The sequence below is a fragment of the Alexandromys fortis genome, unplaced genomic scaffold (genome assembly GCF_014885135.2).
Source record: "Alexandromys fortis isolate MF-2015 unplaced genomic scaffold, M_Fortis_MF-2015_v1.1 scaffold_72, whole genome shotgun sequence".
Lineage (NCBI taxonomy): Eukaryota > Metazoa > Chordata > Mammalia > Rodentia > Cricetidae > Alexandromys > Alexandromys fortis.
This window is the reverse complement of record NW_026067969.1, coordinates 111,591-123,652: the sequence shown is the minus strand read 5'-3', so window position 1 is coordinate 123,652 and position 12,062 is coordinate 111,591. Positions and strand designations below refer to the sequence as shown.

Here is a 12,062-nt window from a genome sequence, read left to right as displayed (position 1 = left end):
AAATCTTTCTTGCCAGGTGGAGGTGGCACAGAGGCAGGTGGATCTCTGTGAGTTCAAGACCAACAGGCACCAAAGCTACAGAGAGAAACCCTGTCTCGAAAAATAAACAGATAAATAAATAAAGGGAGACAGGGAGGAAGGGAAGCAGTGAACAGGCAAACAAGAGGAGGCTGAGGGGACACAGAGTATGTCAGTTTATGATGGGATCCCCAGCAGAGGTAAGCCTGTCACTAAAGATGGGGCCCCCAGGAGGGCAGATGGTGTAGGTGGGTCCAGGGCTCAGCAGAGGAGGCATCATACACAGGTCTGGTAGAAGACAGTGGGCAGAATTCACCATACACACAGCAAGATACCACCAAAGACTCAGCCCCAGGAAGACAGTGCCTCGGGCCACAGGCTCTTGTTCAACTATACATGATACCAAGTTCAGGGTGTCTAAGTCAGGACAAGATAACACAGGGGGGAGGAGAGAGCTTGACTCATCTTCCAGACATACAGAACCTGTCATTAGAATGAGCTGTTACAAGAGGGGACTTTTACCTTGGGAGGATGAAAGATTAAAGCCTCTTCCTTGGAACTGCCTGAGCTCATCAGAGATCTCCCCATGGATGGAAGGCAGAGGTACGGAGCAGCTCCTCTTCAGCAGAGGCACAGACACTGCCAGGCAGCCACTGTCATGATCTGGTGGAGACAGTAAAGAGCTACTCCAGTTCCATAAGGTCTAGTGTCTGCTTTAGTTACTACCACAGATGGCTCAAAGAACAGAGTCCCCCAAAACAGCACATGACCAAGGCCTTCCCAAGTACCCTATGAACTTGCAGATAACTTACCCAGACAGGGCCTTCAGGAAATCTCACTGGTAGCACTTGCCAGCGGAGTGATGCAAGAATGTGAGCCTCAGGTTGGTCCTGCTCCCTTCCCTCCAACCCTGCATCTCTCTTGGCCATCCTTCTCCAAGGGCCTCCTGACTACCCCTGCTGCCACCAAGTACTTTGAAGGTAAACCCTAAAGCAGAGAATCTGCCAGTTGCCCCTTTTCCATGGCCGCCTTCTTCTGAGATGACCATTAGCACACCTAGGGCGCAATAGGGCTTGAATGTTCTGCCTCAACTTCAAAGAACCCTGACCTTGCCCACCACACAGGACACTGTCTGCTACTGCAGACTCTGATTCCAAAGAGGTTCATAAAACTCAGCCCCGCTGAGTGGCAGTGGTGGGGCACTCCTTTAATCCCAGCACTTGGGAGGTAGCGATCTCAGTGAGTTCGAGGCCAGCCTGGACTACAGAGAGAGTTCCAGGACAGCCAGCACTATTATACAGAGAAACCATGTCTCAAAAAAAAAAAAGCAAAAACAAAAATAACAAAACAAACAAAACAAAACAAAACAAAAAAAAATTCCTCAACCCAACCCCAATCTCTGTGAAGACGCAACACTGGACAGCTGCCCTGAACCAAACACCTTCAAGAGGACAGGCCTCAAGGTTCCATCACTCAAGGTAATGAAGTTTCAGAGAGAATAGCACTACTCAGGAAAAAGACTTAAATGGCACCTATTTAAAGTACATTTATGGGGAAAACCAGATCAAAACCAGGGATGTGTTTCAAGGTCACAAAGGTCCAAAGCCTCATCCCAGGTAGAATCATATGGGCAGCTTCAGTCTACCTGACACCAAAGGCCATTTATTTCACTTAGTGTCTTGCTCTTTTTTTAGTCCCTTGGAATTCTTCACAGATATGATAAACTATTAAGATGCTGAAGGTCTATCTACTTTCAAGGCAGCGTGTGGGAATAATGTAACGTAGCAATAGATGTTGCTCAAGCATTCCTGGGCAGCGTGTTCCCCAACCTAATTTGTTCTTGAGACTGAAAGCAGTTCTCAGGTGCAGGTCTGAAGACAAAGCTGAGAACCTGCTCCCCTGAACAGCATTCCTATGGAGCAAATCTCTCACCAGGGTACCAAAAGACAGAAGGTATGATTCTTGGACACATGCAACAGAGCACGGGAGGTCACCTGAGTGAAGCTAAAAAGACCGGAGGATGGTGAGGTAATCCTAGACCATGAAGTCTGGGCATCTATGAGGGGAGGGCAGGTGAGGAGACCTGGGATTACATAAACAGACCTGGGGCCTGTGAGGAAACCTGAGCCATGGAATAAGACCTAGGGGCAGGTGAAGAGACATGGGGCACATGAAGAAACCTGGAGAGTGGAGTGAGAAGGACCTGAGCCGGGGTAGTACCTGAGTTGCAGGGCTCCAGGGACCTTGGGAACCTTTCAAACTGCTCCTCTTGGCCATATGACATCTGTCTCTTGGCCTGTCCAGTTGCCACACTGGCTACTGACAAGAGAGGGATGGCTTGGCTCTCCTACGGAATGAGAAGAACATTAGCTATGCTCCAGGAATCCCCTGGTTCCCTATAAACATGCTATTAGAGAGTGCAACATTTATCAACTGTGAGGACAACAGCAGACACTACAGGACCCAGGCAGCTCAGAGAGGATGAGCTTGTTGAGGCTCGGCATGTTCTTCTCTTAGGTTCTGTATACATACGAAACATACATACATACATACAAACTCTTCATACAGCCAAAATAATAGCCCATGTAGTCAACTCTTCACTAATAGATAACATGATAGAATAACATGATAGAACATTCAGGGGGCTGGAGAGATGGCTCAGAGGTTAAGAGCATTGCCTGCTCTTCCAAAGGTCCTGAGTTCAATTCCCAGCAACCACATGATGGCTCACAACCATCTGTAATGGGGTCTGGTGCCCTCTTCTGGCCTGCAAGCATACACACAGACAGAATATTGTATACATAATAAATAAATAAATAAATATTTAAAAAAAAGAATATTCAACTCTTCATTTGTAGGAAAAATCTTGTAACATAAAAGAATAGGGGCTGGAGAGATGGCTCAGTGGTTTAGAGCACTGGCTACTCTTCCAGAGGGCCTGAGTTCAATTCCCAGCAACCACATAGTGGCTCACAACCATCTATACTGAGATCTGGCACCCTCCTCTGGTGTGCGGGCACACATCAAGGCAGAATGTTGTATACATAATAATAAATCTTTTGTTTAAAAAAAAGAATATTCCCTAAATACTGAGTATGACAAACTCTAAAATATCACCAAAGAAATGATAACTCGCTGGGCAGTGGTGGTGCACGCCTTTAATTCCAGGTCTCAGGAGGCAGAGGAAGGCAGATCTCCGTGAGTTTGAGGCCAGCCTGGTCTACAAGAGCTAGTTTCTAGGACAGGCTCCAAAGCTACAGAGAAACCCTGTCAAGAAAGAAAGAAAGAAAGAAAGAAAGAAAGAAAGAAAGAAAGGAAGGAAGGAAGGAAGGAAGGAAGGAAGGAAGGAAGGAAGGAAGGTAGGTAGGTAGGTAGGGATAAAAGAAATGATAACTCACGGGTACCAAGCACTTCTTACCAGCTGCCAGGACTTCTGTTGGGGTGTCACTTGTATGTTTCACAGTGACTTCCTCTGCCCTTGCTTCAGGTACAGGAATAGAATAGTTGCTATTGAGCCCTTCTAAGGTGAGAACCAGTTTTGTCCCATTTCACAGGTTATGATTGGCCAGGTTTTTAGCAGTAGGTACAAAAGTGAAGATTCAATGCCTTGGAACCCTTGGCAATACCCCACACCTTCCAAGTCACAGTTTAGTGTTAGCTCAGTTCAGTGTTATGTCAAGGGCAGGACATAGAGACGAACTAGTAAGAGGGACAGGTGGAAAGGAGTGAAGGCCCAGCCCACAGTCTCAGGACCTGGGCACCAGATTCTGGTCTCAGGGGTACAACAGTACTACTGGCAAGCAACAAAACAAGCTAACCCTCAAAAGCTTGACAAGCCTATATGCCTCAAATCCTGACTGTCACTCAGCCCACCACCACTGCTCAGAGTGCAGACCCACAACCAGGGCTTGCCGGACAGCTGCACTGGTTGGCACAGGCAGGGCTGTCCTGGCGAGAGCCTCAGCATCCTGACAGGAGACAATGTAGGAGGCCTGCACTCACGGGGTTGAAGAGCTCTGTAGTCAGCCCCAGGTAGTTGTGCAGAGCCAGGAAAGTCACCCGCTGCAGCCGGACCATGATGATCTGCAAGAGACAGAGGCAGGACAAGTGAGCCTGGGCCCCAGCCATCCACAGCAACTCCTGCTGACCCAAAGCACAGGCCCCAGCTCATATTTTCCAGGGCCCAACAAGCCACCACTGTGCAGCAGGGTGCTAACATGAGGGACAATGCAGGACAGAGAGGAATCAAGCAGTGTTTTCAAATCTTCTGTAAATCTGAAATTACTCTAAAATATTTTGTAAGAAATTTAAAATTTTTCTTTTGGGAAATGGTAGGTCTTAAAGCTTCTGTGGAGTTATTAATATTAATCTGTGTGTGTGTGCACGCATGTGTGTGTGTGTAACAAGAGCAAAAGATGTGTGAGCATGCGCATGGAGAGCAGAGGTGTTGCTCCTCAGGCATCAGTGAGGTTTGCTTCCGAGACAGGGTCTCACAGGGACCTGGGACTCACTGATCTGGCTGGGCTGGCCAGACAAGCCTTAGGGGTTCACTTGCCTCCCAGGTCACATGCTCTCGGCTTTTTCACACTGAGTTTTGGGGATTAAATTCAGGTCCTCATACTTAGAAGGTGAGCACTTTGCTGACTAAACTACCTCCTCAGCCCCCACCCTCACCCCCACATTGCCTTCTCTATTTTGTGAATGAATATGGGTATGAACATGCCACAGGACACAAGTGACTTACAGGAGTCTGTTCTTTCTTTCCACCACATCAGTCCTGGGGATCAGACTCAAGTAGTCACACTTGGCAGCAGGGTCCCTTACTTGCTGAGCATCTTGGCAGTCCATTTTGTGTTTTTCTGAGGCAGAGTCTTGCTCTGGCAACCCTTGTACATGCTATGTAGCCCAGGCGGCCTTGAACTCAGGACAATCCTGCCTCATTTTCTAAGGGTTGGGACACTACTCTGTCCAATTTATGCCTATTTTTTTATAAAAAAAAAATTCTAGCCAGGCAATAGTGCTGTATGCCTTTAATCCCAGCACTCGGGAGGCAGAGGAAGGCAGATCTCTGAGCTTGAGGCCAGCCTGGTCTACAGAGCAAGTTTCAGGACAGCTGGAGCTACATAGAGAAACCCTGTCTTGAAAAATATAATAAAAAGGCTTTTTTTCTATTGAAAAAATTTTTCTCATATAATATATTTTGCTCATGTCCTTCCCACCCCTTTTCTGAGACATGGTCTTACTATGTAGCTGTGGCTGGCCTGGAACTTGCCACATAGAACAGGCTGACCTGAATTTACAGATAACCCCCTGCCTCTGCCTCCCGAGTGCTGGGCTAAGGCACACTACCAACACAGACCTGGATCACAAAGCACTCCCTAGAATTCACATCCCCGCAGAAAATCCTGCCAGCAAAGCCAGGTCTACATGATCTGAATTCACTCTCAATGCCAAATGAGAAACTGACACAACCAGAAACGGCTCTAACGGGATCCACGCCAGTGCCCAGCTCCGGGGCCTGAGAAGGCCCATGGCAGACAGGAAAGGCACCTAGAAAGAAACTCACCTGCACTACCCTCACCAAAGTTTCTGGGTATTTCTCAAAAACTCCCTGGAAAGCTGCTGCAGGAAGCCAGAGGATGGTGGATGAGACAGCTGCGCGGGCAGAAACGGTTTTGTAGGGTGCAGTGTGGCCCTGCAACAAATGACTTGGTTAGTCCCACATAGCAGACCCAGAGAGCTCCTGGGGAATTCCACAGCCCACAGAGGTTTCTGGGGGTCCCGCCTGGCTCCTACTCACACAGCTGTACAGTAGGTCCCAGACATACTGTGGACACTGGCAATTTTGACGTAAACCACAATTTGTCACAGCAAAACATAGCAAAGGCTTGGCTGACGAGAGTTGTGAATAATGCTGTTACATGCTCTTTCCTGAGACTCTCAGGCCAGGTTTTTCAACATCCCACCCTGTCGATAGCCCCTTGCCAAAAAGGCACAACTCAACAACCCATGTGTATTTTCTGTAAAGGTCACCAAGAGCAGAAATCACCATCATCAAACAGTTACACAACAGTCGTCAAACACTCACTAGGCCTGACATGCATATTCCTGTATCCCCAGCAAGGGGCTGAGCTGCTTCTAAGACACAGTAACTATAAAGATGCGATAATACACACACAGGGTTCTGTGAGCATATTTCTTGATGAATATATGGGAGGGGGTTTACTAGGAGACACGGTATCTGCATCCTTAACTCTGTAAAAAATCAATCAAAACAAAGAAAAACGTCTACCAGATAAGTACACAACAACAAAAATCACACCAGACTGTCTTCCACAGTGGCTGTGCCCTTCTGCGTTCCCATCAGCCATGAGCATGAGCTCCTGCCACTGTCAGAGTCACAGGGCCCAGCAGGTTTGTGAACCCTACCTCCCGCTCCCGTCAGCAGGTCTTCCCTGCCATGATGGAACTCGAACTGTAATCAAGTAAACCCTTCCTCCCTTCAATTGCTTCTTGTCATGGCAGTAAGAACAGTCACTAACACACAGTTGTTTGGGGAGGGGTCATCCATGCTCCCATGCTTAAGTCAAATAAGCGCACTGGTTCAGCAAGCTACACTTGGGCTTTTTTATTTAATATTTACTTTGGTCTGTGACTGGTACCCTATCTGAGCTAACTACATGTCTGACCATGTATCCCCATAAAAAGACCATACAACACTATAATCTCTCTTTTACTGTTGTGATCACACCTTGTGGGTTTTCTCCAGCAGGTTAGTCCTTTAGTTGCTATATTGTAAGATATTAACTGGTTAGGTTCACACCACAGTACACACCTATGAGCAGTAGATCTAATTCCCTCATTTCCAAAGACTCTGATGTTCCAAAGGCTCCAAAGACAGAGGCCTGCTAGGAATGGTAGACATGATAATCTCTGTGCTTGGGAAGTAGAGGCAGACAGATTCAGAACAATACGGTCTCAAAAACACAAAGAACCAGGAGTATCCAGTTTATTCTGTCCTGTCTCCTGCATAGACTCCCCAGGTGACAGCCTAGACCATATACATGACTCAGGTCAAATGGGACACAGCAATACACAGGGGTCCCATCTCTGCCTCTTGGCCACCAAATAAGACAACGCATTCACTGATAGGCAGCAGTGTAGACACATAAGACATCACCGCGTATGCAAGGAATTTGCTGACAAGCACGCAGCTAAGGGCTGCATCAGTGGGTCCCACCAAGGAAGACTCTCGTGTGATCCTATACAAAAGCCTGGACTCCAGGTGCTGAATCCACCCAAACAAGGTTCTATTAAGAAGGAGAAAGTGAGCAATATACCGACACTCATCTTTCTGCGTCTCAACTGTGAACACCCCTCTCCTGCCACCACGCTTTCTCCAACGTGACGGGCTGCACTTTTAAACTGTGAATGGAAACAAAACTTCCCCAAACTGCTTTTGTCAGCTCTTCTTGCCATAGCAACTAGAAAAGTAACTAGCCAGGCATGGAGGCACATGGGCTGGTGTGATGATTCTGTTCACTTTTGTGTGTGAACAAATACAATAAAGAATAAAAAGAGGGGGCTGGAGAGATGGCTCAGTGGTTAAGAGCATTGCCTGCTCTTCCAAAGGTCCTGAGTTCAATTCCCGGCAACCACATGGTGGCTCACAACCATCTGTAATGATGTCTGGTGCCCTCTTCTAGCCTGCAGGCATACACACAGACAGAATATTGTATACATAATAAATAAATAAATATTTAAAAAAAATAAAAAGAGGAAAGCCGGGTGGGGGTGGTGCATGCCTTTAATCCCAGCACTAGGAAGAGATAGATGGATCTACAGAGGGAGTTACAGGACTGTCTTGAAAAACCATTTTTTAAAAAAAAACGAAGAGTGGAAAATGTCTGGCACAGCAGCACACACTTGTAACCTAGTGTTCTGGGGGCCACGGCAGGGGATGAAGACTGTGAGGCAATTCTGGGCTAACACAGCAAGATCCTGAACCAGACAGAAAGACAGACAGATGAAGAAGAAATAGAAAAGCCCACCGAAGCCTTACTAAATACATTCCACCTAAAATACAATGTCAAAGTTGTTCCCACAGACGGACACCTCCTTAACTACAGAATGAGAGCGTTCTCATCCTAGACAAACCCTCTCACTGTGTTACTGCAGAGACTTAGCTGTTAACAATAAGCAACTCACTGTCTAGCAAGGCAGGAAGAACAGGCCTTGAGGGCAGGCCAGAGATGCTTGGGCTCCTATGGAGGGTGGGGTGTGGGGTTGAGTGGGTGTGGTACTTACAGTGATCACATCCAGAATGCTGAGGAGGCTGTGGACACTGTCCCCTGGTAGAACCTCTTTGACCACCACCTCGGTGCCATCCTGCGCTTAGATACAGAACCACAGGTATCAGGACAGGGACTGTTGGTACAGGGCACAGAGGCCAGTCAGCACCCAGGACAGGTGGCACATGAGAGTTCATCTCTGAGTTGCTAGCTCAGAGAAAAGCCAAAAGTATGAGATACCATAAGCAGGGCTGGGAAAACGGCTCAACAGTAAATAGCACTTGCTGCCCTTCTCACGGATCCAAGTTTGGTTACCAGCACCCACATCAGGGGGTTCACAATCAGGGCATCTGATGCCCTCTTCTGACCCCTACCCACACACATGTGTAGCACATACCCACCCATACACAAATGAAAATAAATCTTTTAAAGAAAAGAAAAAGAGACACCACAAGCTTGAAAAATGTTAAGAAACAATAATAGCTGGGCGTGATGGCGCACGCCTTTAATCCCAGTACTTGGGAGGCAGAGGCAGGCAGATCTCTGAGTTTGAGGTCTACAGAGTGAATTCCAGGACTACCAGGGACACGCAGAGAAGCCCTGTCTTGAAAAACAAAACAAAACAAAAGGTGGGGGCGGGGAAAACACATCTTAATCAGTAAAGTGCTTGCCTTAAAAGCACAGAGACCTGAGTTAGATCCTCAAAATGCATTTTAAAAATATCTAATTGAATCAGAGGTTGTGGTTCATAACTTTAATCCCAGCACTCAGGAAGTAGACCTCTGGGAACTTCAGGCCAGCCGGTCTGTATAGTGAGTTCCAGGCTAGCCAGAGCTACATATTGGCTTGAACACATTAATGATAGCTTCAGAGAATCCAAAATGTTTCAGCAGCATTAAGGAGAAGAAATGAAAAGTACTTCCCCTTGATGTAATTTAACACAGAGTAAGACCTAAATTCTCTACTTCTCTCTCCCTGCGTCTTCTATCATCCCTGTCTGTTGTATGTTGTGGAATATTCCTTTACACTGTATGAAGATGTGTCATTGTGACTGGCTTAATGAAAAGCTAAATTGCCAATAGCTAGTCAGAAGGTATAGCAGGGACTTCTCGACAGAAAGAGCTCTGGGAGGAAGAAAGGCCGAGTCATCTGCCAGACACAGAGAGGATGCAAGACATGCAGGAGGAGAGGTAAATGCCATGAGTTACATGGCAACACACAGATGAATAGAAATGGGTTAATTTAAGTTCTAAGAGCTAGTGGGACAAGCCTAAAATATAGGCAGAGCTTTCCTAATCAATAATAAATCTCTATAATCTGGATTTTCTTGTTGTTTTTTCTTTTTTTTTTTTTTTGCTTTTTTGGGTTTTTTGTTTGTTTGTTTTGGGTTTTTGTTTGTTTTTTGGTGAGTTGGTAGCCCAAAGAAAAATCCATCTACAGTTGTTTGAGTCTGAATCTGTGTCTACATGAATATTGTCTTCTGAATTTGTCTGTCCCTGTCTCTGTATGTGTCTGTTTGTCCCTAACAAAGGGCTTTTCTCTTTCTTTTACTGAACAGTACAGAAAGCATCACATGGAGGAGGAAGGATACATCACAGAAATCTTTAGCAGAGTTTAACAAGGGTTGAAGTCACTGACTCCAACTGGCCCAAATAAGTGAATAAATGCTATCAAGTGATATTCACATGTAGTCTTCAACACCATGGCAGATATTCATTTCATAAGGTTGCTTTCAATCTTTATTTGTTGTTTCCGGCATTAACTACCGAAATATATATACATACAAGCATTTTTTGTGGATCAGGGGTAGGAAGAGTACGTAATTTAAGATTACAGCTATACATTAGCTTAGCTTGTAAAAGTTTATAAATGGGAATCCAATGCAAGGAAGGTTGGTTGCCACATTGTCCTCTTAAAGGCAGGCCAAACAAACAGGCTGAGTGCACAAAAGAGAGTCAGTATGGTCTTAAGTGACCTTAGGGTATATCATTAACTCTGACTGCAAGGTCCAGAAAAAGTTCCAGTCTCTTAAAATGTAACATGTATTTTCATAACATTGTATTGTCACACAGAGTGAGATTCTGTCTCCACCCAACTTCCCCAAAAATGTCAAGTATGGCCCAGCAGGATGGCTCAGCAGTTAAAAAGTACTACCCTGCAAGACTGAGAACTTGAGTTTGATCCCTGAAACCCCACAGTAAAAGAAGAAAACAAACCTCCAAAGTTATTCTCTGACCTTTACATGTGCACACCATGGCATAGTCACACATACATGCATGCATGCGCACACACACATCTCACACACACACAATAAAAATGTTAAATGTCGGGTTTGGTGGTGTGCATCTGTAATCCCAGTGTTGGGAAGAGACAGGCAGGTCTCTGGGGCTCACTAGCAAGTCAGCCTAGCCTACTTGTTGAGTTCAGAATAGTAAGAAACCATGTCTCGGGCTGGAGAGATGGCTCAGTGGTTTAGAGCACCGTTTGCTCTTCCAGAGGTCCTGAGTTCAATTCCCAGCAACCACATGGTGGCTTACAACCATCTGTAATGAGATCAGGCACCCTCCTCTGGCGTGTGGGCATACATGGAGGCAGAATGTTGTATACATAATAAATAAATAAATCTTTAAAAAAAAAAAAGAAACCATGTCTCAAAAAACAAAGTAACCAAGCATGGTGGTACATGCATTTAATCTCAGCTCTTGGGAGGCAGAGGCAGCCAAATCTCTGTGACCTTGATGTCAGCCTCGTCACAGAGTGAGTTCTAGGACAGTCAATACTTTTATATAGAGAAACCCTGTCTCAGAAAACAAACAAACAAACAAATAAAGCAGCTGTGTTTGAACACTGCATTTTTACCAAAGAACTAAGTTAAAAGTTCTACATTAACTTTTTGACGTAGAGTTTTCGAAGCATCCCCTTCCCCACCTGGCCCGACTCACAGCATCTTGGATGCAGACCTCCAGGCGTCCATCCTGAACCACATAGATACTGGTGTCAGGCTCCCCAGGCTGGAATACATGCTCCCCCTCCTGCAGCTGCACAAAGACCATGTGCTTGCAAAGCTCCAGGAACAATGGCTTCTCAAAGTGGCCCAGGACCCTGCAACAAACAGAATATACTACAGAACATGCTCTCAAGGAAGGCAGAGTAAGAAATATAGGCCACTGTCCCCATCAGCAGCAGGACCAGGACTGGCCTAGACCTCTATAAGGCCAGTTCAGCTCATCCGGCATCATAGTCAATAAGAGTTTTTTTTTTTTTTTGAGACAGGGTTTCTCTGTAGCTTTGGAGCCTGTCCTGGAACTAGCTCTTGTAGACCAGGCTGGCCTCGAACTCACAGAGATCTGCCTGCCTCTGCCTCCCGAGTGCTGGGATTAAAGGCATGTGCCACCACTGCCCGGCAAGGGGCCATTCTTATTCGAACCACCATACAACATAAAAGTAGAGAGAACTAACTCCACAAAATTGTCCTCTGAAATTCTACACAGGCGCTATGACACATGTGTGTCTGTCCTCACTTATATCACACACACACGCACAGATAATAATAATAAATTTCAAAAATTAAAAATAATGTACCTTTTAAAAAAAATGAAGCTGCCAGGTGGTGGTGGCGCACACCTTTAATCCCAGCACTCGAGAGGCAGAGGCAGGTGGATCTCTCTCTGTGAGTTCGAGGCCAGCCTGGTCTACAGAGCAAGTTCCAGAACAGGCTCCAAAGCTACAGAGAAACCCTTTCTTGAAAAACAA

The 12,062-nt window shown here is 46.0% G+C and overlaps 1 protein-coding gene across 3 annotated transcripts in view; it reads right to left on the bottom strand.

The window, feature by feature from the left end:
• Positions 1 to 12,062, bottom strand: part of Pnpla7 (patatin like phospholipase domain containing 7) — a 70,920-nt gene that overhangs the window by 52,715 nt on the left and 6,143 nt on the right. For 2 of the 3 annotated variants that reach the window (XM_050155316.1, XM_050155314.1), the window contains exons 7-12: positions 11,252 to 11,411; positions 8,326 to 8,406; positions 5,585 to 5,713; positions 4,021 to 4,101; positions 2,239 to 2,365; positions 541 to 681 (exon numbers count right to left, since the gene is read on the bottom strand). In XM_050155316.1, the coding sequence (XP_050011273.1) occupies positions 541 to 681; positions 2,239 to 2,365; positions 4,021 to 4,101; positions 5,585 to 5,713; positions 8,326 to 8,406; positions 11,252 to 11,411 (719 nt within the window). The remainder of the gene's footprint in view (positions 1 to 540; positions 682 to 2,238; positions 2,366 to 4,020; positions 4,102 to 5,584; positions 5,714 to 8,325; positions 8,407 to 11,251; positions 11,412 to 12,062) is intronic. The other variant, XM_050155315.1, reaches the window with a different exon arrangement.